Source organism: Culex pipiens, chromosome 2 (genome assembly GCF_016801865.2).
Source record: "Culex pipiens pallens isolate TS chromosome 2, TS_CPP_V2, whole genome shotgun sequence".
NCBI lineage: Eukaryota > Metazoa > Arthropoda > Insecta > Diptera > Culicidae > Culex > Culex pipiens.
The window spans coordinates 72,239,487-72,266,144 of NC_068938.1; the positions used below are offsets into that span (position 1 = coordinate 72,239,487).

Consider the following 26,658-nt stretch of genomic DNA (forward strand, 5'->3'; position numbering starts at 1 on the left):
GTCGCAAAAAGAACGATACACGCCTGTGGATCTGTTGAAGAAACCGCAAGGTTTAAGAGGGCCACATTATAAGGTGTTACGTCGATTCCGTTTTTCATTCCGTTTGTAATTTTATTGTTTACAACGATAAAGCTTATTTTTTTTAGTGCAATGACCCTTTGTACGACCGCAAAGGATTTAATATCAAAAAAAAGGTCCTACTTGACAGCTTGTACAAAAAGAGACCATAGTTGATCCATCGAAAAAAAATTATCTTACAAATTTTGCATTAAAATAAAAAAAAAATGGTTTTAATATATGTAGAGATATTGGCCATTTCCCCCGGAAATCTGTTGTTGTACTTTCATGACAAATTGTATAAAGAAAAGGTATTTATCGCTTTGGGGTTAATGACCTTTTGTACAACCAAAAAGGATTTAAAATTGATTTTCAATTCAATTTTGAAAAATTAGCTTCGCAGCTCTTCTTGACAGAAAGCAGCCTACTTGACAGCTCGTTCCAAGGAGTTGTTTCGTCGAAAAATGTTGTCTGGTCAAAAAAAAATCAGACATTGTTTTTAAGCATGTTTTTTACCGTTGTAGATAAAAAATGACATAGGGCTATTCGCTTTTTAAACGCCATTCTCGACAATTTAAAATCAACCAACTTCCCCTAGCCATCCTCCAAGTTTGCTAATCACCGCAAGGTAGCAGCACCACCTCACAAACCAAGTTATCGTTTTTATCGTTACCGTTATTTTTCTCGTCGCGCGTGAAAACAGCAAAAAGGGAGCCAAAACACAAAACAAAAGAACAACGGCTGTTTAAAAGGACCGGGAGTAAAACAAAAGGAACGAACGGCCATCGCTGCAAAAATCCACGTTCACGTCCCAGAAGCGCCTCCGGGATCAGATCGAAGGAACCCGTTTTATTTTCGTACCAAATAAGTTAACAAATAAAGTGACAATGGCGTCGACGCGAGCCTTCAACATCCTGGAACAAACCAACGAAAATCACCGGAATGGCAGTAAGTAGATTCGAATTTTGGTTCCTTCCCGGAAAATAGAAATCCTTTCCTTTCAGAAACGACCCTGCCCGGCAAAAGCGAGCTCCGGACCACTTCCAAACTGGCCCTGAAAGATCTAACCAACAACGCCTCCTCGCGGTCGGCCTTCACCGGTAAGCAGTCTTCGGAAGTCCCCTCCAAGAAGCCCCTGCTGCAAAAGTCCGGAAGCTCCTCCTTTCTGGGCAAGAAATCGACGGAAGCTTCCACGCAGCAGCAGCAACCATCCACCAAGAAGCCCTCCTTCCCGTTCACAATCTTCACCCCGGCGGACGCCGAGTACAAATGGGGCAAGGAAAGTTGCCTCCGCGAGGATCTGCTCGAGCAGATGATGGACTTCCACGGGGCCGTCTACCAGCGCAAGGTGAAGCCGATGAAACCGCTGAAAGTCAGCAACGTACTGCAGGACTTGCCCGAGATCGAGATGCCGGCGCGGACGACGGTGGAGAGGCCGGCGCGAAAGGCTCCCGCGGTGCAGCGGGATTTGCCCGACTACTTTTTGTTCAGTGTGCCCGAGCCGGAGCTGCCACATTTGGACTTTTTGGATTAATTTCTTTCGCTGACTAATGTACGCGCTTTTATTTATAGTTTTGCTTCTTATTTGTAAATTTTTCTCTCATTACAATACGTTACGATGGCTAAGTTCCTAATAAAAATCGGTTTAAAACGAAATGTTCGAACAAAATAGAATTTTATTTACAAAACAACTCACTCCACGATAACCTGCTTGCAGGCCTCCAGCAGCGCCCGCGCCCAGATCGAAACGGCGTGCGCTCCCGGATCGGGATGCTGATACTTCCTGTCGCCATCCCCGGACGACGCCGCGTACGAAGCACGTCCCGCCCTGGCCACCATGTGCTGGGTGGCCCGTGCCGCTTCTTCACAGCCCTTCGTGAAGCACTCCACGGCTTCTAGGGTAGCTTTTCCACCTTCGAGGGCACCTCTCAGCGCAAGTTCGCCTTCGCGCAACGGATCCAGCATGGTCCGGTCGCCCAGCTGGGTCAGGGCGTACTTGGCGATCGTGTCGTTGCCGGCGGTTAGCGCTTGACTCCAGAGATTCAGCGTGACGCGTTGATCGCCGCCTTCGGCGAAGATCTTCGACGCTCCCTGGAAGAACAGGCTGTAGAGGGCGCCCGACGAACCGCCCATGTCGCGCTCCAGGATGATGCTGATTTGCTGGAGGAGGTTTGCGGGATGGGTTAGGTCTAGCTTGTTGGCGTTGAGTTGGTCTAGGATTGCTTGGGCACCTCTGGAGATGGTACTTCCGGTGTCTCCGTCGCCAGCCTCTTTGTCGATGGTGTTCAGCATGTCCTTGCAGGAGATGAGGGCTTCGCAGACGAAGGTGATTACGGTGGAGGCCAACTTGGCGCCGAATTGTTCGGTGATTGTACACGTGGGGACTCCCGAAGATTCTTGCAAAACTTCCATCGGACTCACTGTTGCAACAGCTGAAGGAGGTAGATTGCAGCGTTTTCTTCCAAAAAGCATCGAAGGGACTGACACTTCGTAATCCAAGTATTGCAACAGCTTTGGAGAATATCCGAGGTTTAACAGAGTCACCGAAATTCCAGCTTGATCCAGCGATGACAAAAACGTTCCACAGTAGGTCCGTTTCACGGTGTAACTCTGCTTAACCTTGTCAAGCAAACTCTTCAAAAAGATCCCCATCAAGAACTCGGACGTCCCTCCAAGATTGTTCACCAGCAGTACAACTTCAGCAGCCTTCGGTACGCACTTCTCCAGCTTCTTCAACAAAAACTCCACAATCCCCTCAAAATCCCCACAAGCCGGCATCGTGTACACTCCCGGTTCACCGTGAATACCCTTCCCAATCTCAACGTTCTCCAACCTATCTCCCACAACCCTGAAAGTGAACCCAATCGTACCCAAGTTGCGCACCAACCCCTCTCCAAACCCATAAACCTCATCCAACCCCACACCCTCCTCGGCCATCGCTCCCAAAATCTTGTGCACCAGCACGACCCCGGCCAACCCCCGCTTCCCCACACTCGCCCTCACCTGGCCCCGCTCAATCGAACAATCATCGTCCACCAGCAACATCCGAACGTCATCCCCGTACCCCAACCCAACCCGAGCCCTCTCCACCGCCAGCCCAAAGTTCAACCGATCCCCCGTATAATTCTTCACGATGAAAATCACCCTCGACTCGCCCCCCACCGCCACCGTCCGCAAGCAGTCCAGAATCGAAGCCACCGAGGGCGAGCTGAAGATGTCCCCGCAAATGGCGCCGCTCAACATCCCCGCTCCGACGTAGCCGGCGTGGGCCGGTTCGTGGCCGCTGCCGCCACCGGACAGTAGTTTAACCTTCCCATCCGAGGGGTCGTTGTCCAGTCGGGTGACGGAGTTGCAGCCCGGCGTTAGCAGTTGGAGGCCGTTGTGGGCGGCGATGAGGCCGGACAGGGATGTTCCGACGGAGGTTAGGGACATTTTGTGGGCGGGCGAAGCCTGGGGGAGAATTTTAGGAGAAGAATTATGAAAGAACTTGTGTGGTAATTTGAATGAGACTTACCGTATGTTGTGGTCGAGGTTGTAGACAATAATGATAATCAGCAAAACAAACGTGCATGTACTTGCAGTCAATTTAGATAACCCTCAACTGATGTGTCTACAAATAGAGAAAAAAAAAGTTATTTTGTTGTGTTTATTTCATTTTTAACTAAAGAATTACCAAGAGTAAGAAAAAATTGTGAAAAAAATAATAAAATTTCAGAGAATAGGGGAAATACAGAGAGAAAGCTTAAAACTATGTAGATCACAGTATTCTCATCCTTTGTAGATGTACTTAATTATCAGCTCCCTAAGGGCCAGTGGTAAAATTCCGGCTCGGACCAACACAACTGGTCTTCTGGATTCGATTGCTTAGTAAAGGGAAGGAAATACATCGTCACAAGCTGGACTTTATCAAAGACACCTTATGAAGGCGACCTATGGAATGTTAACATTACACGGTGGGTAAGAAGGGGATTATTATGCAACTTGCATGCACCTCGGAAATTCCTCCTGGAGGTTGTTGGGATGACTATTCTGAGTCAGAAAAATCGATTCCCAAAATATTCTGTCGGTGAAAACTGATTTTATCTCGATTTGAAGTTAAAAAACCTAATATATCACCTAAAACCACAAAAATACGTCTAAAATCTCGGTCTAACTCGGGATTTTCATCAAAATATCAATTCTTAGTTCCCAAAATATATTCCTGACATAGTACACCTTAAATCGGTCCATTACTTGAGTTCCCGCGTCATCAGAAGGTGTAAAATTGTGTTATTTCTAAAAAAATATTCCCAAATTGTTCTGGTAAATAAACTGTCATGTCTGAATTCAAAAACTAATGTTGTAGCATTGTTGCAAACAAAATGAAGAACAATTTTGCAGAAAAAAGTATGACATTTTATCCATTTTCAGTAAAGTTATGTCTATTTTAGTGGGAAAATTGTTGCCAATTTTCAAAATTCTTCGATATTTAACTCATTCCTGTTGTAAACAGCTACTACGATCATACTAAGTAGGACTCGCAATTCGCAATTTTCAGTGTAAGAACGGGCCTTGACCGATCTTATGCACCAGGTTCCCGACGAACACGCACTGCCCTTACACCTACATCTCACCCTTGCTCTGAGTCAGTACGAGCAGCACGCTAGAACACGCTTTGAGTGTTCGTGCCAGGCATGCACACCTTCTTTTCCGGTTACGCATTTTAACTCGGCCTAACCATTTAAAGTGTGCCTATCAACTTTCATTAAAGCAAAAACTGTTTTATTTTTAGGTTGAATTCAAAATCTAACTGTTATTTTACTGTGTATTGTTTTCTCCTGAAATCTCCCCTATTGTTGAGTCGTGTTTATATGTTGCTATTTCTTTTGTCGCGGTGTTTTGTTACAATTTTTGGTCCTAAGCGTGTTATAAAAGTTTACCAAAAGTACAATAGTAATATTTGTGTTAATCCTTTAACCATTCCATAAATTGAGTAAGGGCTCAAACCTCACTTGTTTGAAAAAAAGGGTGAAGATTGAAAACAATAGACAGTAAAAGAGAATATATTTTATAAAAAATCAAGAATCAATAGTAAGAGAATGATGAGCGTATTTTAAAGAATAAAAATGAGAAGCTTGATGTATTAGATGTAAAATCAAAAAAAAACGAAACTATTGGCACTACGCCCCCCGGGGCATGGCCTTCCTCTAACGTGGGATTTCTGCTCCAGCGCCTCTGACGAGACAGGAGAAACCGGGACCGACGTTTTACTTCTCCATCCGATAGAAGCTCAGTGGATAAGGCGGGAATCGAACCCGCGTCTCATAGCATCATCGGGATCGGCAGCCGAAGCCGCTACCCCTGCGCCACGAGACCCACCCAGATGTAAAATCAGACAATAGTTAATAAAAAGAGTTACAAAACAAGCTAGGATTATAGTAATGATAATTTATAGGACAGATAAAGAATTATTCAAATAAATAAGTTCGCAATAAAATCAAAAAAGATTAGGCGAATGATAAATAGACTTGATATTACTAGTACATTAAGGAAAAGTATATTTTTAAGGAAAAACCAAAGTTTGTTACAGCAGTATCAATTGGTAAAAAAGAGTGGAAAAGCTTTGAGAGATAAGAGAATCAAAAGTTAGTAAAATCAAAATCAAATGATTAATATAGAAGAATGAATGAAGAAGTGAGAATCAGTAGAGCAAAATAAAAATAGGAGATAGGTGGTAGCTGAGAATGAAAAGAAGAGAAACCCCGTTGTGCGATGCTTCAGGTACATCCACAGCAGTTGACTCAACATACTGCGAATCGAAACAATACCGTCTACAATCACAAATTACTTCCCTTTCCCACATTGTCGCGCCCCTTTCTTTCAGCCGTCTCGACTCTGACCCGCGGTGGTCAAAGAATTACGATCCGTTTCCACAGGCCACCAGCTAGGTCATCATGAAAACCAAGCCAACGTGGAGGTAAGAAAATAGGATACTCGCAAGGACCCAGAGCTATACTGTTCTGATCAAGATAATTCGGATGATCTAACAGAACTACGGATGTAGTTAGTTACGCTCCTTCCAGGATGTTCCTTACGTGGACGTCAACCGAAGAGCACGCAACAAGGTCAGTGCCATTGCATGCTCTTAGGTATCAATCCTTGGCCTGCAATTTCTACCTAAGCTAACGATGTATCAAAAAGATTTAAACCTGTTCCTACCAGATTTTACAAACAAGAATATTAAGATGCAAATAAAGAAAATCAATATCTTGCAATTTTACATAGTATAAAAGTTGTGATTTCTATCAACACAAGTATATAAATATAAAATAAATGTGTGATATATATCAACATCGGAAACCATCTTGGCAAATAGCCCTGAAACGACGGCAACGTGTGGCTCCATCTCCAGGGTGCTTTGGGCTTGTTTTTTAAACATAAAATAATCATAATTTTACAAATTACAGTCTGAAAAAATGCATGAAATAGTAGTTTATGCAACAAGTTGCAAAAAGAGGATTTTTTCAGCATGAGTCGTACATTTATCCAACGAGGTTCACCGAGTTGGATAAATACGACGAGTGCTGAAAAAATCAAGTTTTGCAACGAGTTCCATACAACATTTTTTGCAATTCCGAAAAACACCCATTGAGTGAAATTTTAATTCAAATTTTCATGTAGTTCGTCAATAAATCGTTTAAATCAAAAAAAAATGTTAAAAAGTGTTACTTTTCGAAACAAGTGCTGAAAAGTTCAACTTTTCAGCGCCCATTTCAGTGCTGAAAAGTAGAACTTTTCAGCATTTATTTTGAAAAGTGTTGCTATTCGATTCTGTTATTTTTGGTACAGAAAAGTAGGCTATTTCGTCGTTCAAGAATGACAGAAAAAGTAAGTAGTTTCACGACGGAATTGCAAAAAAAAGTTTATAGTCCAGCAAAATTTCTAGTCGACGATTCAAAATTCGGCTAAATATACCAGATCGAGTTCATACACATTTCTTGAATTCCAATTCAAAATTCAGAATATTTTTTTTTTCTTAGCGGATATTTTTAATTCAGTAAATTAAAAATATTTCAGCAACGATTTTTATTGCAACAGGCTATCAATGCGATTGATTGTATTATTTTTAACATAAGATCTATTTTTTTATAATTTTAATATATTTTATCAAACACATTTTTTACTCTAGAGAGCAGTTCTCTCAGATTCGGTCATTCCATTTTTTTTGCATTTTTAATCCGACTGAAACTTTTTTGGTGCCTTCGGTATGCCCAAAGAAGCCATTTTGCATCATTAAATTCTCCATATAATTTTCCATACAAATTTGGCAGCTGTCCATACAAAAATGATGTATGAAAATTCAAAAATCTGTATCTTTTGGAGGAATTTGTTGATCGATTTGGTGTCTTCGGCAAAGTTGTAGGTATGGATATGGACTACACTGAAAAAAAATGATACACGGTAAAAAAATTTTTGGTGATTTTTTATTTAACTTTTTGTCACTAAAACTTGATTTGCAAAAAATCACTATTTTTATTTTTTTTTATTTTTTGATATGTTTTAGAGGACATCAAATGCCAACTTTTTAGAAATTTCCAGGTTGTGCAAAAAATCTTTGACCGTGTTATAAATTTTTTAATCAATACTGATTTTTTCAAAAAATCGAAATATTGCTCGTAAAAAATTTTCAACTTCATTTTTCGATGTGAAATCAAATTTGCAATCAAAAAGTTTAGTTTAGTGAAATTTTGATAAAGTGCACCGTTTTCAAGTTAAATCCATGTTTAGGTGACTTTTTTGAAAATAGTCGCAGTTTTTCATTTTTTTAAATTAGTGCACATGTTTGCCCACCTTTGAAAAAAATATTTTTGAAAAGCTGAGAAAATTCTCTATATTTTGCTTTTTTGAACTTTGTTGATACGACCCTTAGTTGCTGAGATATTGCCATGCAAGTGTTTAAAAACAGGAAAATTGATGTTTTCTAAGTCTCACCCTAACAGCCCACTATTTTCTAATGTCGATATCTCAGCAACTAATGGTCCGATTTACAATGTTAAAATATGAAACATTCGTGAAATTTTCCGATCTCTTCGAAAAAAATATTTAAAAAAAATTTAAACCAAGACAAACATTTCAAAAGGGCGTAATATTGAATTTTTGGCCCTTTTAAAATGTTAGTCTTGATTTAAAATTTTTGAAAGTATTTTTTTCGAAAAGATCGGAAAATTTCACGAATGTTTCATATTTTAACATTGTAAATCGGACTATTAGTTGCTGAGATATCGACATTAGAAAATGGTGGGTTGTTTGGGTGAGACTTAGAAAACTCATGGTGTCGATCCAAATCCCAAAATAAAATTCCCTGACTTTTCCCTGACCTCTCCAGACCACCAATTTTTTTTTAATTTTCTATTTTTTACTAACATATTGTTTAGAGCGTTTTTATGGTTTCATGCATTTTCCTTTTTGAATATTGGAAATTTAAGATATTGAAAAACTTCAATGACTTTTTTATTTTATTTTTTTAAAGATGGATTCTGCAAAAATTCAAAAACTTGTTTTTTTTTTATTTTGTCAATCGTTTTTTCTTATCGAACATCCAAAATGAGCAACCATACAAATGTCCTATGTTTTTAAATCTTGTGATGTCATTTGAAATGTTGCCCTTTACCAAAAAATCTAGTTTTTTTTTGTTGAATAGGTCCTATAAACATATGAAACACAATAGTTTATAGGACCTTTAAAAAAACTCTAGAAATAATTAATAATTAAAATTGTTGCAAATTTCAAAATGCTATTAGTTAATTTCACTTTATTTCCAAAAAAAAAATTTAAAGTTAAAAGTTTTCCAAAAAAATCAATTGAAAATTTGATTTAAATTAAAAAGTCATGTTTAATTTTAAAATCGATGCCTTTTGCCGAATTTTCAAAAGAATTAGGTCGATGCAATTTTTGATTGTGCAAAAAAAAAAAGGTTTTGGAGACAAAACTATGTAATTGTGCAGAACCTTAATAAAGATTTAAAAAACTGAAAAACTAAGAAAAATATACAATTAAATGTGAATCTAGGTCTTTTTCAACAATGTTAACGGTTTTATGGATATTTGAAGAAAACCTCTTTTTAAATAATTTTACAAAACAATATGTTTGCTGTAAAATTAAAAAAAAAAGTGTTATCTACCTTGACCAGAGCCTACAGACGATCATTCACACGATCAATACATTTTATAAAAATAAAAACAAAATACAACATGCTCGAGCTATTCAAAAAGTCATCATTTATCAAACATAGATATTTGGGTGTTTTGGAATAGATTTCAAATTTAAGCTCGATCTGACCACGAGAATTCCTCCTAGTAAGCCCTTGAATGTTGTTTGGGAAAAACATTTTTGTAGTTGTCCAATCCCTATGAAATCTCGGATGCTGGATCCTAATTAAAGTAGAAACAACTTTTCCAAAGAGACCATATTTTATAAATTCTAGAATTCTCAAATTCCTTTATTCAGGGTTTTTACGGAGAAATAAGAAAAATCCGCTCCATCCCAAATCCCAATCAGCGCAAAATCCGCGTCATTTTAAGAAAAATAATTATGCGACAAACATATAAAGGAGTTTCATAATAAATTCAATTTTGTAATCTCAGAACGCAGAATTTTGAAACACTGAAAATGTATTTTTGCTAGAATAAGGTAAACTAGATATAAAAGCCAAAACAAACATTTAGGCAAAAAAAATCAGAAATTTTAACATTAAAACAATAAAATTTAAAAATTGTAATAAATCCTCGATCTTGAGATTTTAAATTTCAGATACAGTTCATACTCGATGATCTTACGAAAGCGACACTTAGAAAAATCGAAGCAAATTTTCCGACATCTTCTTCTCAAAATTTCTCTAACCGAAAAAATTAACTCCAAAAATAGGTACTTCAAATTTTATCAGGTTTTCTGAAATTTAAGATGAAAAAAAATTGCAGCATTCAAGAATCTAGGAATTTAAGAATTTCAGAATTTCAGAATTTAAAAATTTCAGAATTTAAGAATTTAAAAATTCAAAAATTTAAGAATTTAAGAATTTAAGAATTTAAGAATTTAAGAATTTAAGAATTTAAGAATTTAAGAATTTAAGAATTTAAGAATTTAAGAATTTAAGAATTTAAGAATTTAAGAATTTAAGAATTTAAGAATTTAAGAATTTAAGAATTTAAGAATTTAAGAATTTAAGAATTTAAGAATTTAAGAATTTAAGAATTTAAGAATTTAAGAATTTAAGAATTTAAGAATTTAAGAATTTAAGAATTTAAGAATTTAAGAATTTAAGAATTTAAGAATTTAAGAATTTAAGAATTTAAGAATTTAAGAATTTAAGAATTTAAGAATTTAAGAATTTAAGAATTTAAGAATTTAAGAATTTAAGAATTTAAGAATTTAAGAATTTAAGAATTTAAGAATTTAAGAATTTAAGAATTTAAGAATTTAAGAATTTAAGAAAATATTTGTTTTGTTCTCTTGATTGTTTTTTTTTAAATTATTTTTTAAATTTTTTTGCAGATTTTTAATTTTTTTTGCAGATTTTTAATTTTTTTTTTTTAATTTAAGTTTTTATTTTTTTCAGATTTTCCAAATTTTTAATTTAAAAATTTTGGAACTTTTAATTTTTTTAATAGGAATAATTTTTTTTGGGTTTTTTTTAATACTATTATTCCTAATTTTATTTCCTAATTTCTGAATAATTAAATTTGAAGTTTTTTTAATATTTTGATTTTTATTTTATTTTTCTTAAAGAATATTTTAATTTAAAAATATATTTCTACTGGCTAAATCCCATCTAAAAGTCAAAGGTGGAGGCCAGCTTCTGTTACGTCCAAACAAGCTCATATTTGGGATATAAGCACAGTACACCCACTGGAACATGCCCTAATAATTATTTTTGTTACATCCTTATGTCTATATCTTCAGGAAGAGTTTAAAATATGATTAAGTTTCACAAGTTTAAAATTGAATGTATCCAGTATAAAAGAACACTAAATAAGGGTAAAAACATTACTCAAAACTTAAAAGAAATTAAATAATCAGAGTCAGTATGTTTAAAAATGAGTTTATTTAGGAAATCCTCAACAACACATTTAAAAAAAATATCTCTTCATGATCTTCATCTTCATTTTTCTCATTGAGAAAAAACAAACAAAAATTTTCGGAAGAAAATTCAATCAATAAAAAAATCAAAGTTTTTGCATTCAACGAAAAAAAAAATATTATTCTGATTTTTGATAATATTTTTCTTTATAAGTTGAAAGTAATTTTATCTCTCTCAATATTTGTTTTAATTAAAATTGCTACCATGTAAAATCCGCGCCAAATTCGCGCCGTCCGTAACAACCCTGTTTATTTAAAAAAAAAAGTTTTATTTCTTTTATTCTTGAATTTAATTTTTTAATTTTTAATACCATTTCACCATCACTATTTTGCTTACATTTTAGATTACACAAAATAAGATTACTTTGGATCATTTTTAAATCATAGTTCATAAATTTTGAGGAAAATAAAATTTTGGAATATTTTCTAACCTTACAATTTTTTTAGAATTTTAGAATAAAAATTTAAAAAATTAACAAATCAACAATTCCAAAATACCAGAATTTTTAAAATTTGAAATCTTTGAGCTTTAGAATTTTAGATTTTTTTAAATTTTCTGTTGTTCGAATTTTATAACTTTTGATTTTTTTAATCATTCAATTTTTTTGACAAAATGTATGATTCTCTCTATGGTCCCTATATGCTGAGCAAACGAAAACGAAAAAAAACGAAGTTGACTTTATAGCTGTCGGCCACCATTGCTAGTACCAACCACTAGTGTCTTCCTTTTTATCTACAAGGACTTCGCCGCCCTGGACTTTGAGTGTTTGAGTACGGCACGGAGCGACGGCGCCGAATACCCATATTTACACAAAGAATTTTAGAGCGCCCGCCGCGGGATTCGAACCGGTGACCTCTGGATTGTCAGTCCAGTGGTCCTTCGAACCGCTGAGCAAACGACCGATTTTAAAACAAATCTCTGAGGGGGCAACTGCCTCATATTGTCCCCCCCTGTGTGCGCTAGTAATTTGTTATTTTCAGTTGCACGCAAATCCAAAGCAAATCCAAATTATTTGATTTTTAAACCTAAACATATTGCAAACAAGCAACGCGCGAAGAAGTGCCAAATGCAACTTTACGTTGCTGTTCCTTTTCTTCGTGACCCTTTTCTTAAGTACTTTTTATATGGAGTTTTGCGTTCCTTCCGGACTGACCAATATAAAAAAATAAATATTATCAATGTTGCAAAGTTTGGCCTGGAAGACATTGAAATACATAACCAAGGGTTAATTTTCAAAAAGAAATGAAATTTTGTAGTAATATTTTTAAGATCATCAAAATTCCCTGACCCAGCTTAAAATTCCCTGACTTTCCCTGACTTTTCCAGGTAAAATAAAATTCCCTGACAATTCCAGGTTTTCCCTGACTTTTCCAGAAATCGACACCATGAAAACATCAATTTTCCTGTTTTTAAACACTTGCATGGCAAAATCTCAGCAACTAAGGGTCGTATCAACAAAGTTCAAAAAAGCAAAATATAGCACGGGTCCCCCACAGACCGTTATTATAAATAAAAAATTTCCACTCAAACCAATGATTGGACATGGTTCCTGGGACCATTCTGCACCTCTGGGCCGAGTTTCAAAATATTTGCCGGCAGAAATTTCGAATACGGTCAGTTTTAGTGTTTCGAGTAGAAATTAATGGGAAATCACATGTAAAATGCGTAGGAAAAGATCAAAGTTTCAATGTTTTAACTCCAAAACACTGGTCATGGTTTTAAATTGTATTAACATGTAGCAGAATGTTATAAAAACGATTTACAGCACTGACTTAGCCGGGTTAAGCCTAAGTTAAGTGACTTAAGTATATTATTTACAAGTTTATACCTTAATATTAAAAAAAAACTCCTACATCAAGGAATTTAAAGTTAAGGAAAACTAGATAGCACAAAAATAACTTAAAATGGGGTGACTTTGAGCCAAGGGGTGCCATTGTACCAAATTTTACGATTTTATAATGGCCAGATAGCTTAACACCAAGCTCGATAAGCTTGAATTGCAAATTATAATCGTTGCAAATATTGTTTTTAGATTATGTCCTCTGCCTTAAAAAGTTCATAAGTACGAAAAACTAAAAAAATAGATAAAATAGATAAAGCTTTAGTTTCATAAGCCTTACCGTTTGACCCCGACAAGAGTTTTAGGACACAAGTCACATTGAAAACTTACTTCGCCTATACATACTTGACTATACCGGGTTCGGTGGTAAAATGTTAAACGCGGTTGCCTCTCACCCCAGTTTGGCTGGTAATGTTGTAGAGCGAACAATTTGATTTGATTTGATATTTAACTGTACTATTTTCATGTTTTACTAAGATATGCCAAGCTTGTTAAAAGATTGATTGTGTTTTCACATTGGCCAGAAGTAGGATTTGTTTTAATGAATACATTATTAGTGAACGTTCTTGATGATCAATAATATGTTTTATTGAATCCTTACTATTAGTGTATCAACATTATTTTATCCAATTATGAAAAGTTATTTTATTTTATTTCTTTTTATTTTAAGACGATAACTGCAATGCTCAAAAATAATTGGTTGGTTTGAAATATTAATCCTGCGGGAAGTTGTGCCATTCAACTTTTGCTAAGTATAATCATTACTCAGGACAACAAAAATATATGAGCTAAATGATAGCTGGAGTTGTCTCCGGATTTCATTCGTAAGTTTGAAATTTGTAAACGATTTAAAACAAAAAAAGAACAAGTTTATTCTAATTGCTATGTCACAAACTTGCCACGTTAAAAAATTTGTTTCCCTAATATTTTGATTGTTTTATTTGATTTCAGAAGGAATTGATTCAGAACTGAAAAATGTGAGCATAATTTTCAAATTTGGAGGATTCCAGGAGATTTTAAATTTATTTTAATTAATTAAATTTTAAATCAACAGGCTTTATTCAAACAGAATAAGCAGATTTGCGTAGCAATATCATCAAATTGCTTTGTGGGAACATAAATAGACCAAATTAATCCGTCTACAAATAAATAAATTAACATAAAATTCAAGCTTATCAAAGCAATCTTAATGCATTTATTGGTACAATGTCACCCCTTGGCTCAAAGTCACCCCATTTTTAGTTATTTTTGTGCTACCTAGTTTTCCTTAACTTTGAATTCCTTGATGTAGGAGGTTTTTTTTTAATATTAAGGTGTAAACTTGTAAATAATATACTTAAGTCACTTAACTTAGGATTAATCCGGCTAAGTCAGTGCTGTAAATCGTTTTTATAACATTCTGCTACATGTTAATACAATTTAAAACCATGACCAGTGTTTTGGAGTTAAAACATTGAAACTTTGATCTTTTCCTACGCATTTTACATGTGATTTCCCCTTAATTTCTACTCGAAACACTAAAACTGACCGTATTCGAAATTTCTGCCGGCAAATATTTTGAAACTCGGGCCAGAGGTGCAGAATGGTCCCAGGAACCATGTCCAATAGCCTGTCCCATTTTGAGGTCATGTCGAGGAATTTCAGGTGCTCACTTCTTAAATGATAGATTATGATGTTAGGAACAATGTTTTCTTAGACAAGAAAAAATAATAAAATACTTTCTCGCACCCCCTAGTCGATTTACTGAAAAAAGTCACTTTTTTGAACAAATTTTCTAAAATCGCTTGGAATCAATACAAAAACTGTTTCGATCAGGTATGTATTATCTTCAAACGATAGGTTTTTGTCCATAGATTAAGATGCACTATCAATATTGGACCAAAATTTAACTTTTTGGACTCTCCCAGGCGGATTTGTGTCGAAAAAATCGCATTTTTTCGAAACTTTTTTCAGAAATGTTCATTTAATTTAGGGTAGCCTATTTTTCCCAGTGAAACCAATACATGCAGCTTGTAGGAAATTTCATGGCGAACATTTTTTCCTCTGAGAAAATGCAATTTCGACACTCTAGAGCCGAGATATTTGAGTTTTAGTGAGGAAAAAAGTGCCAATTTTCAAAATTTCTCAGAATTCAGAAGCAGGGCCTACTAATTACACGATGTAGCAAGCATATGTCTCAAAGGTCAAGGTATGCTTTTTTATAGTAATTTTGACCGCTGAATCCAAATCTGAAATCAAATTTCGTGTAAACAGTGATGTTTTGGAGCTACACCCTTTTGGAATGTTATTTGCGTGTTTAAGAGGCAGTTTTTGTAAATATTACTCGGTTTGTTCTAGAGGTCGTATCGAGGTGCTCCGATTTGGATGAAACTTTCAGCGTTTGTTTGTCTATACATGAGATGAGGGAAGTGGGGTAAAACGGGCATTGAAGTTTGAATTTTCCAAGGATTTCGAATATGACAAAATTGAGACTAAAAAGTGCCGCTATGGATGCTGTAGGGACAATAACTAACGTTGTAAAATGTTTTTATAGAAAAATTTAAAAACTATGAGAAAAACTGCGATTGGCCAAAAAGTTATTACCGTCGGCTTATAGTCCATGAAATTCCCTAACTTTTGAACTAAAAGTGTATGGGTGTTGGAGGCTGTTGCAAAAAGATTTTGAGGTTTTAAAAAAATCAATTTTTAACAGTAATTTGCAAAAGCTATGAGAAAAAGTTAAACCAATCCTGGATGTCTATGGCTCATTTTGAAGTGCTTCAAAAGACCTTTCGAATGCATCTAAGAGAGTTTTGAATTGATGAAGTTTTACTAAAATGCGAGCAATTTTAAGATTTTTTATGTTTTTGGACCTCAAACTTCAATGCCCGTTTTACCCCACTTCCCTTTTTCGTCGAGGGCTCATATTTCGCATGAGTTCATCTCATGTATAGACAAACAAACGCTGAAAGTTTCATCCAAATCGGAGCACCTCGATACGACCTCTAGAACAAACCGAGTAATATTTACAAAAACTGCCTCTTAAACACGCAAATAACATTCCAAAAGGGTGTAGCTCCAAAACATGACTGTTTACACGAAATTTGATTTCAGATTTGGATTCAGCGGTCAAAATTACTATAAAAAAGCATACCTTGACCTTTGAGACATATGCTTGCTACATCGTGTAATTAGTAGGCCCTGCTTCTGAATTCTGAGAAATTTTGAAAATTGGCACTTTTTTCCTCACTAAAACTCAAATATCTTGGCTCTAGAGTGTCGAAATTGCATTTTCTCAGAGGTAAAAATGTTCGCCATGAAATTTCCTACAAGCTGCATGTATTGGTTTCACTGGGAAAAATAGGCTACCCTAAATTAAATGAACATTTCTGAAAAAAGTTTCGAAAAAATGCGATTTTTTCGACACAAATCCGCCTGGGAAAGTCCAAAAAGTTAAATTTTGGTCCAATATTGATAGTGCATCTTAATCTATGGACAAAAACCTATCGTTTGAAGATAATACACACCTGATCGAAACAGTTTTTGTATTGATTCCAAGCGATTTTAGAAAATTTGTTCAAAAAAATGAGTTTTTTCAGTAAATCGACTAGGGGGTGCGAGAAAGTATTTTATTATTTTTTCTTGTCTAAGAAAACATTGTTCCTAACATCATAATCTATCATTTAAGAAGTGAGCACCTGAAATTCCCCGACATGACCTCAAAATGGGACAGGCTAATGTCCAATCATTGGTTTGGGTGGAAATTTTTTTTGCATAATAACGGTCTGTGGGGGACCCGTGATAGAGAATTTTCTCAGCTTTCCAAAAATATTTTTTTCAAAAGTGAGCAAACATGTGCACTAATTTAAAAAAATGAAAAACTGCGATTATTTTCAAAAAAGTCACCTAAAAATGGATTTAACTTGAAAACGGTACACTTTATCAAAATTTCACTAAAGTACTTTTTGATTGCAAATTTGATTTTACATCGAAAAATAAAGAAAAAAAATCATAATTCGGTCAAAGATTTTTTGCACAACTTGGAAATTTCTGAAAAGTAACCGGCTCCGTGGCTTAAAGGTTACGGCTTCTGCCTCACAAGCAGAAGGTTCAGGGATCAAATCCCGGTCGGTACCTTTGAATTTTGGAATCAGGAATTTGAACTTTGAATATGAACAAAAACGAAACAGAATCAGGTGGGATTCGAAAATCACACCTTTGGATTGATGGTCTGGGACTCTAACCAGTCGGCCATCTAAAGGTTATAAAACATGTTGTATTCTTCTCATATTAAATACGCTCTGATCCCTGATTTGCCTGAAGGGATTGGGAGTCTTAAGATAGATCAAGGATCCGTCTGGTGCTTGCTTCTATGTTAGGGCGGGGCCGGATAATGCCCAACGACCTCGGAATTGGGCCGCTAGGATCTCTGCCATTCTGAAATGGGTCGTTGGAAGCAGCGCGAGGGTTATCACCACCTAATACCCGGGACTGAGATAAGTTGTATCAGCATTCGGCATATACAAAGTCTGACACAAATTATACTTTCCCATAATTTCGCTACCGGTTAGCGGGTATTGGATTGGACCACACACACACACACACAACTTGGAAATTTCAGAAAAGTTGTCATTTAATGTCCTCTAAAACATATCAAAAAATAAAAAAATTAAAAATAGTGTTTTTTTTGCAAATCAAGTTTTAGTGACAAAAAGTTAAATAAAAAATCACCAAAAAATTTTTTACCGTGTATCATTTTTTTTCAGTGTAGTCCATATCCATACCTACAACTTTGCCGAAGACACCAAATCGATCAAAAAATTCCTCCAAAAGATACAGATTTTTGAATTTTCATACATCATTTTTGTATGGACAGCTGCCAAATTTGTATGGAAAATTATATGGACAAACTAATGATGCAAAATGGCTTTTTTGGGCATACCGAAGGCACCAAAAAAAATTCAGTCGGATTAAAAAATACAAAAATTAAAATTCCAAAAAAAAGACCGATTTCGTGGAGAATTGCTCTAGAATGAAACCATTATCATTTAAATTGTTTTAAAAATGCTAAGAAGCGTAGTCTGAGACAATACAAAAATTACTGCATACTTATTATAATATAATATAGAAAATATTAGTGTAAAACACAGCCAAAGTTGATCCTATAAAAAAACTTTATTTTTTTACTTTGGCAAAATCACATAAAACAAGTCACACTCCTAACCCTGAAATTTTCTTATATTTTAAGAGTTCTTCTTTCCAATGCTTTTCAAAGATCAAAAATTGGTGGAAAATTGATTTTTGGCGTATTTTTAGATCAAAGCCCGCGGGGTTGGTTTGTAGAGGGTTAACAGCAAAAGAACTAAACAGAAAATACAAAAAGATTCAATTCAAATTCACAATGTTTCAATTGAGGTTTTAATATTATTTATAATTATTTCTATGAAAATAGATTTTCAATATAAGAAATGAAAATATTTTCTTTCAATAATGTATGGGCTGGGGAGTTCAAAATATGTAGGCTTTCTCAACTTTTCTTGCTGTTCAAAACACACGCGCATCCTCTATACATTTAACCCTACATTAAAGCGTTTTTATTGAAGCGTATTTTGCTTTGGAATTCCTTAATATACTTGTACTCGGCGCACTTTTCGCAAATGATCGCCCCCCTCGAGATCATGTCGTGAATACTTTTGTCGTGGCACACGATGTGCACCAGCTTCAGGTTGCCGAGCGTAAACAGCTCGATAAAGTAGGTAATCACAGAGAGTTTCTTACCTCGCCGGTTGTGCACCCGACACATGGCATCCGCCTCTTTCGCGACGACCCGCGCCACGTTCTGCACGATCGACGGCAGCACCGACCGGCTTATCTCGACCTGGTGGTCCAAATTCCACACCTGAAACAGAATCATGTTCTCCCGGCTGGCGTACGGATTGATCACGTGCGCTCCGTACTTGCACTTGCGCTCGTTCCACAGCCCCATGCAGCGGAACTCGCCCCGAGAATTGCACAACGCCACCCGGTAGCGCTCGATCGCGTTGCCGTCCTTCTCCAGCGTCTCCTTAATCGCCAGCTTCATCCGCTTCGGCACGATCCGCTGAGCGTCCACTTCATCTTCCTGCCCTTCCGGCGACGCAGCAGCAGCAGCAACGACCCGTTCGCCACTTCCCACGACCAGGTCTGAAACCTCCGCGTTGTCCGGCAGCCGCGCCGAATGGCTGCGGTCAAAAATAGCGCTAAAATAGTCGAAACCTATCAGCAGATGGCGGAACAGCTCCAGCATCTCGTCAATCAGCTCCTTCGCCATCACGTTGCCCCGGTAGATGGCGCACTTGGTCAGCTCGTCCTTGGTTTTGTAAAAGTAACCCCGGATCCGGTCCTGGCCGCGGCGCTGCATGATCTCCTCCTTCGTTTGGCCCGCCCGGCTGTCGAAACCTTTTTTTGTTTGGGATTTGGGAAGGAAAATTAAAACATTGATTGAGATTTTTTTATGTCCGTGATAATTTAATTAGTTTATAAAATAACGATTGATTTCAAATTCGGTAACAAATTCCACAATATCCCGGAAACCAGAAATTGTTTATATTTGTATATTTTTATTTGCCTTAAACTTTGTTTGGAGCTCACTTATGACGAAAGTAGCCAGTTTACATCAACTTTCCATACAAAATTGGTTTGTTAATATTCTAAAATCTGAATCTTGAAAACGGATTCAGTTATGTTATAGACAAAGTTGTATTTATTAGCCCGAGTCAAAAAAGTAATAATTCTCCAACTAGAAATGTATACGAGATTGCCCGAAGGAGGCCTCCGACCAACCCATTTAATAGTGAACTGCCTGATCGGAAGCAGGAATAAGTTTGAATGGGGTTTAAAAAAAAACAAACAAAACAAACAAAACAAACAAAACAAACAAAACAAACAAAACAAACAAAACAAACAAAACAAACAAAACAAACAAAACAAACAAAACAAACAAAACAAACAAAACAAACAAAACAAACAAAACAAACAAAACAAACAAAACAAACAAAACAAACAAAACAAACAAAACAAACAAAACAAACAAAACAAACAAAACAAACAAAACAAACAAAACAAACAAAACAAACAAAACAAACAAAACAAACAAAACAAACAAAACAAACAAAACAAACAAAACAAACAAAACAAACAAAACAAACAAAACAAACAAAACAAACAAAACAAACAAAACAAACAAAACAAACAAAACAAACAAAACAAACAAAACAAACAAAACAAACAAAACAAACAAAACAAACAAAACAAACAAAACAAACAAAACAAACAAAACAAACAAAACAAACAAAACAAACAAAACAAACAAAACAAACAAAACAAACAAAACAAACAAAACAAACAAAACAAACAAAACAAACAAAACAAACAAAACAAACAAAACAAACAAAACAAACAAAACAAACAAAACAAACAAAACAAACAAAACAAACAAAACAAACAAAACAAACAAAACAAACAAAACAAACAAAACAAACAAAACAAACAAAACAAACAAAACAAACAAAACAAACAAAACAAACAAAACAAACAAAACAAACAAAACAAACAAAACAAACAAAACAAACAAAACAAACAAAACAAACAAAACAAACAAAACAGTTTTTAGATTTTAGTTTTTAGTTTTTAGGTTTTAGTTTTTAGGTTTTAGTTTTTAGTTTTTAGTTTTTAGTTTTTAGTTTTTAGTTTTTAGTTTTTAGTTTTTAGTTTTTAGTTTTTAGTTTTTAGTTTTTAGTTTTTAGTTTTTAGTTTTTAGTTTTTAGTTTTTAGTTTTTAGTTTTTAGTTTTTTGTTTTTAGTTTTTAGTTTTTAGTTTTTAGTTTTTAGTTTTTAGTTTTTAGTTTTTAGTTTTTAGTTTTTAGTTTTTAGTTTTTAGTTTTTAGTTTGTAGTTTTTAGTTTTTAGTTTTTAGTTTTTAGTTTTTAGTTTTTAGTTTTTAGTTTTTAGTTTTTAGTTTTTAGTTTTTAGTTTTTAGTTTTTAGTTTTTAGTTTTTAGTTTTTAGTTTTTTGTTTTTAGTTTTTCGTTTTTAGTTTTTAGTTTTTAGTTTTTAGTTTTTAGTTTTTAGTTTTTAGTTTTTAGTTTTTAGTTTTTAGTTTTTTAGTTTTTAGTTTTTAGTTTTTAGTTTTTAGTTTTTAGTTTTTAGTTTTTAGTTTTTAGTTTTTAGTTTTTAGTTTTTAGTTTTTAGTTTTTAGTTTTTAGTTTTTAGTTTTTAGTTTTTAGTTTTTAGTTTTTAGTTTTTAGTTTTTAGTTTTTAGTTTTTAGTTTTTAGTTTTTAGTTTTTAGTTTTTAGTTTTTAGTTTTTAATTTTTAGTTTTTAGTTTTTAGTTTTTAGTTTTTAGTTTTTAGTTTTTAGTTTTTAGTTTTTAGTTTTTAGTTTTTAGTGTTTAGTTTTTAGTTTTTAGTTTTTAGTTTTTAGTTTTTAGTTTTTAGTTTTTAGTTTTTAGTTTTTAGTTTTTAGTTTTTAATTTTTAATTTTTAGTTTTTAGTTTTTAGTTTTTAGTTTTTAGTTTTTAGTTTTCAGTTTTTAGTTTTTAGTTTTTAGTTTTTAGTTTTTAGTTTTTAGTTTTTAGTTTTTAGTTTTTAGTTTTTAGTTTTTAGTTTTTAGTTTTTAGTTTTTAGTTTTTAGTTTTTAGTTTTTAGTTTTTAGTTTTTAGTTTTTAGTTTTTAGTTTTTAGTTTTTTAGTTTTTAGTTTTTAGTTTTTAGTTTTTAGTTTTTAGTTTTTAGTTTTTAGTTTTTAGTTTTTAGTTTTTAGTTTTTAGTTTTTAGTTTTTAGTTTTTAGTTTTTAGTTTTTAGTTTTTAGTTTTTAGTTTTTAGTTTTTAGTGTTTAGTTTTTAGTTTTTAGTTTTTAGTTTTTAGTTTTTAGTTTTTAGTTTTTAGTTTTTAGTTTTTAGTTTTTAGTTTTTAGTTTTTAGTTTTTAGTTTTTAGTTTTTAGTTTTTAGTTTTTAGTTTTTAGTTTTTAGTTTTTAGTTTTTAGTTTTTAGTTTTTAGTTTTTAGTTTTTAGTTTTTAGTTTTTAGTTTTTAGTTTTTAGTTTTTAGTTTTTAGTTTTTAGTTTTTAGTTTTTAGTTTTTAGTTTTTAGTTTTTAGTTTTTAGTTTTTAGTTTTTTTTTTTGCTTATGTTGTTTGCAAATTCATATCTTGGACACAATCTTTCCTAAATACTAAAACTGAAATAACAAGCTTGAAATGTTTCAGGAAGATAAGGCCATCGCAAATACTTCCACCTTAAAAAAGTCAGCAGCCTTATATTTTTTTTATCTATAAATATTCAGACTTTCTCAAAATTGAGTTTCAAATCTTAAATTTTTAGAACTGACTTTAAAAAAAAAAATACGTATTTTTTAACAAAACAACGAATTTCAAACAAACAATACTATTTTAAATTTATATTTATTCAGATTTTCTTTTTTATGTAATTAATTTAGAATTTTGAAATTCAAGATGGCGGCCAAAATGGCAGCAATTGAATATTAACAAAATACATTTTGTAATTAAATTAAAACTTTGTTTTGTTTTTTTTTTGACTATCTGAAGTTCTATACAAACCTTTGGATAATCGAAACTTTGGATAATCGAGGCTTCGGATAATTATGTCTGACCTGTATTGCATAACAAATTAACACTAAACTACGTATTTTTGAAAATTACAAAAAAAATCTGGAGTAAATGTGTAATTGTTCCGTTTCTAAAAAAAATACTTTTTCATAAAAAAAAATGTTTTAAAGGTAAATAAAAATAATCTGCTTTTTTCAAAACTTTTTTTCACATTTTTTGCAATATGGGATTTCAAACGATTGCAAAAGTCGAAAAAAAATGTCCAAAAATGCATAGTTTTGTACAAATCAACCTTGAAAAATGAGATGAACCATATTTTTTTATGGGGCATCGTTTTAGTTTAGTTGGGCCCCACACATTCTAAACTAGAAAGTTTTTCGATAATCTGCGTAGAAATGTTCAAATTAAGTTATGCAGTACAACACAGCTCCTACATCAGAAACGATTTTTTTTCGAGCTAGCATAATTCCTAAATCAAAGAAACGCTTTTACGCAACATTTTTGCGCATCGTCTTCATGGCCAATGTAAAATCCTTGAATTCCAAATTCGGTACTTCCCCAGCCCATTAACTACAAATCATCTCGAAGTACATTTGCCCTCTCTCCTTAATTTCACCTGCAATCCCCGAAAAGTGTGTTCCAGCGTTCCCTTTGCGCGTAGGTGTACCTTCAAACCACTCGGCGTGCTCGCTGCGCCGGCTCTTGGCGGTCCGCTCGTCCTGGGCGCGCTGCGCCTCCTCCAGCATCCGGGCGATCTGCGTCTGGTTGTTGCTCACGAACTGCTTCGCCAGGCTGCCCGCCTCAATCAGCTCGCTATGGGTCTGCTGGATTGCGTCATACATCAGCTCAAAGTCTGCCGGATCCGGATTGTCCAAAATTGGGTCACGGTCGATGCGGGGTGGGGGAGAGGGATGGAAAATGGTTATATTTATAATGGTCATCGGTCGATAAAACAAGCGCCACTTGCCAGTTTTTACGATGGTGTCCCGCTCGGCCACCACGAACAGGACCTGCGCTGGGAGGGTGCGGAAATAGTCCTCGTCTAGGACTTCTACGCCGTCCTGGGCCAGATATACGCGACAATTTTCCAGCTGAAATGAAATAAAAATGATGAGTTTTGAATTTTAATTAAAGTTATCCAAATTTGAACCATTCTAAAAAAAAATCTAGGTCACTTCCCAAATAAGGACAGGAAACGCATCAGCATTCCACTCTTCGAAACCCGAAAGGACATTCAACCAGGTCAATGTCATTGGCCTCGGCGCTGTGCGCCCGTTGCATTTTGGAATTCTCACGGCACAGTGGAGTGCACTTGCGCTTGCAGTCTCTCCCGATCGAAGGCCACTGAACTGGTTCGGGTGGGGAGATGGGAGAGAGAGAAGTGACGCGGCGTCGTCGTCTATGTTGCACAATTCACAGTTGTGTCCTTTTATAGCATAAAGCGTCGAGGACTCTCGATATGGTGGAGCAGGGTTAGGATAGGGGAGAGAAGGGTTGGGTTTATTCAGTTAATTTAGAACCCATAACTGAGCAATTCACTGAAATTTCGGTCATTCGATTTTTGTTGTATTTTTTGATCCGGTTGAAACTTTTTTGGTGCCTTCGGTATGCCCAAAGAAGCCATTTTGCATCATTAGTTTGTCCATATAATTTTCCATACAAATTCGGCAACTGTCCATACAAAAATGATGTGTGAAAATTTCAAAAAAAAAGTATCTTTTTAAGGAATTTTTTGATCGATTTGATGTCTTCGGCAAAGTTGTAGGTATGGATAAGGACTACACTGCAAAAAAATGATACACGTTAAAAAAAACAAATTTGGGGATTTATAATTTCACTTTTCGTCACTAAACCTTGATTTGCAAAAATAAACAATATTTTTATTTTTTTAATTTTTGGTATGTTTTAGGGGACATCAAATGCCAACTTATCAAAAATTTCCAGAATGTTAAAAAAATCTTTGACCGAGTCATGATTTTTGAATCAATGCTAACTTTTTCAAAAAATCGAAATATTGGTCTCAAAAATATTTCAACTTAATTTTTTTTATGTTAAATCGAATTTTCAATCAAATAGTACTTTAGTGAAATTTTGATAAAGTGCACCGTTTTCAAGTTATAGCCATTTTTAGGTAACTTTTTTGAAAATAAATTCTTAAATTCTTAAATTCTTAAATTCTTAAATTCTTAAATTCTAAAATTCTTAAATTCTTAAATTCTTAAATTCTTGAATTCTTGAATTCTTAAATTCTTAAATTCTTAAATTCTTATATTCTTAAATTCTCTTAAATTCTTAAATTCTTAAATTCTAAAATTCTTAAATTCTTAAATTCTTAAATTCTTAAATTCTTAAATTCTTAAATTCTTAAATTCTTGAATTCTTAAATTCTTAAATTCTTAAATTCTTATATTCTTAAATTCTCTTAAATTCTTAAATTCTTAAATTCTTAAATTCTTAAATTCTTAAATTCTTAAATTTCTTGAATGTCTAAATTTACGCAAAAAGGATTGAATATATTGCTTGTCATTAGAAGACATTTTGGCCAAGGCCGGATAAGGCAAGAATGGTCAAAGGTTATGATGGAATCCTATCATGTTGTATACCAGGCATTGAATGACTTCTACAGCTTAAGTCAAATTATTGTAAAAGTTGTAATTGATGGCACTCAAAATATTTAATATTTAAATAAAAACACACAAACATTGTTTCGGAAATTAAGAAATTTGAGATTTGAAATTTCTTTTAGTAGCATTTTAAGAACTTAAGAATTGTAATTTAAACCTGTCATTGGGAAGTCCCAAATAAGAGGACTTGCTCACAGTAGCAAATCGTGAAAAAAGAATCTACTTTACTCAACAAACACCACGCAATTTCTGAATGGGTTTTTGTCCCGGTTCCTCGCACCACACCACCAAATCCCTTTCCCACCACAATCTGGGTCATTCACCTTGAATTTTTCTTCAGCCTTCATCCGAAGCATCCGGAGCGAATTGGCGGCCACTCCGTATTTCTTGCTCCTCAATTCGTTGGTGATTTTGTAGCCCTGCAGTGGACCAGCGCCGGAGGACTTTTTCGGGGACGACCGGATGTTGAACATTTTTTCTTCACAAATGAACACTAGCAGTTACTTTTCCAAGGACCCAACGAAAGGAACAACCCAACACTGGCCAAGGACACAGTCGTACGCGCGCGCTCCAGAAACCACCGAACCGGACCGTGTGTAGGTTGGTTTGTTTATGTGCGAAAATTTCGCCAATCCAAAGGCATTTATGTTGCTGATGCGGACGATGCTCTTGCTTCTTTCTCTCGCCGTTTTATGCTTTGTGTTTGTTTACATTGCGCGACTGCGCGATCTCCCGCTCTCTTTTGATTTCGCGCCTCATCGACCAAGTGCACAGCCGTTGAACGCGGTGTGTTCATACACGAAGAAAAAAAATATTTTGTACGATAGGAAATCAAACGTCAAAATTACCCCCCACTAGAGGGCGCTGAAACTTGGGGTGATGTTTTCATTATAACCTACAGCAAGTAAGTTGGTTTGAAATTTGAAATTGTTTTATTTCATCATAAAATCGACATTTATAGCAAATTATACCATTTGCAGGTAAGAAATGAATAGCTTAATTGATATAAGCGAAAATATTTTTGTGATTGCCGATTTAACCTGTTCATTATCTGATTCAAAATAATGGAATGTTTCAATCAACCAAAACCTAACTGAGAATGTAGATTATTCAAGTGGACAAATATTTTTTGAAGTCACTTCTACCATAAAAGCAAAGCTCTGCTTGAAAAATGGTAATTGGAATGATTTTCAAAATTTGCAATCTAACCTCATTCTCGCGTTTTCAATCCGGATCTCAGAATTTTCAATGAAAAAGGCAACTTAGCAAAAAAATCAAATAGTCAATCGATAGAAGTTTTTATTTCTTACCCCTGTTAACTTTATTTTATTCCAAAAGATCAATTTTCTTTTAAAAAACCTTAAAATAGTTTTCACTCCCCTTTGCACTTATCGCGCAAAAACGTAAACGTAACCTTGCACCAAAGTTCTCCTACTCGAATGTA

At 34.3% G+C, this 26,658-nt stretch overlaps 3 protein-coding genes across 3 annotated transcripts; 1 reads left to right on the top strand and 2 right to left on the bottom strand.

Annotated features, from left to right (window-relative positions):
* The first annotated feature begins 760 nt into the window (after positions 1–760).
* On the top strand, positions 761–1,726 carry LOC120422708 (uncharacterized). The gene is made up of 2 exons (XM_039586226.1): positions 761–1,005; positions 1,062–1,726. The coding sequence occupies exons 1-2, from the start codon at positions 945–947 to the stop codon at positions 1,589–1,591; spliced, it is 591 nt and encodes a 196-aa protein (XP_039442160.1). The 5' UTR covers positions 761–944; the 3' UTR covers positions 1,592–1,726.
* On the bottom strand, positions 1,720–18,911 carry LOC120422699 (triokinase/FMN cyclase-like). The gene is made up of 3 exons (XM_052708545.1): positions 18,771–18,911; positions 3,572–3,667; positions 1,720–3,507 (listed from the first exon to the last, which is right to left on the bottom strand). The coding sequence occupies exons 2-3, from the start codon at positions 3,626–3,628 to the stop codon at positions 1,750–1,752; spliced, it is 1,815 nt and encodes a 604-aa protein (XP_052564505.1). The 5' UTR covers positions 3,629–3,667; positions 18,771–18,911; the 3' UTR covers positions 1,720–1,749.
* Positions 18,553–25,919, bottom strand: LOC120422712 (uncharacterized). The gene is made up of 4 exons (XM_039586240.2): positions 25,538–25,919; positions 23,558–23,681; positions 23,258–23,443; positions 18,553–19,430 (listed from the first exon to the last, which is right to left on the bottom strand). The coding sequence occupies exons 1-4, from the start codon at positions 25,685–25,687 to the stop codon at positions 18,571–18,573; spliced, it is 1,320 nt and encodes a 439-aa protein (XP_039442174.1). The 5' UTR covers positions 25,688–25,919; the 3' UTR covers positions 18,553–18,570.
* Positions 25,920–26,658: the final 739 nt, after the last annotated feature.

Coding starts and splice junctions, on each gene's coding strand:
- LOC120422699 (XM_052708545.1), bottom strand. CDS start 3,628: ATGCACGTTTGTTTTGCTGATTATCATTATTGTCTACAACCTCGACCA. Junction 3,508..3,571: donor AACCTCGACCACAACATACG/GTAAGTCTCATT, acceptor ATTCTCCCCCAG/GCTTCGCCCGCCCACAAAAT.
- LOC120422712 (XM_039586240.2), bottom strand. CDS start 25,687: ATGTTCAACATCCGGTCGTCCCCGAAAAAGTCCTCCGGCGCTGGTCCA. Junction 23,444..23,557: donor GGACACCATCGTAAAAACTG/GCAAGTGGCGCT, acceptor CGGATCCGGCAG/ACTTTGAGCTGATGTATGAC. Junction 19,431..23,257: donor GCACGCCGAGTGGTTTGAAG/GTACACCTACGC, acceptor AAACAAAAAAAG/GTTTCGACAGCCGGGCGGGC.
- LOC120422708 (XM_039586226.1), top strand. CDS start 945: ATGGCGTCGACGCGAGCCTTCAACATCCTGGAACAAACCAACGAAAAT. Junction 1,006..1,061: donor CGAAAATCACCGGAATGGCA/GTAAGTAGATTC, acceptor CTTTCCTTTCAG/AAACGACCCTGCCCGGCAAA.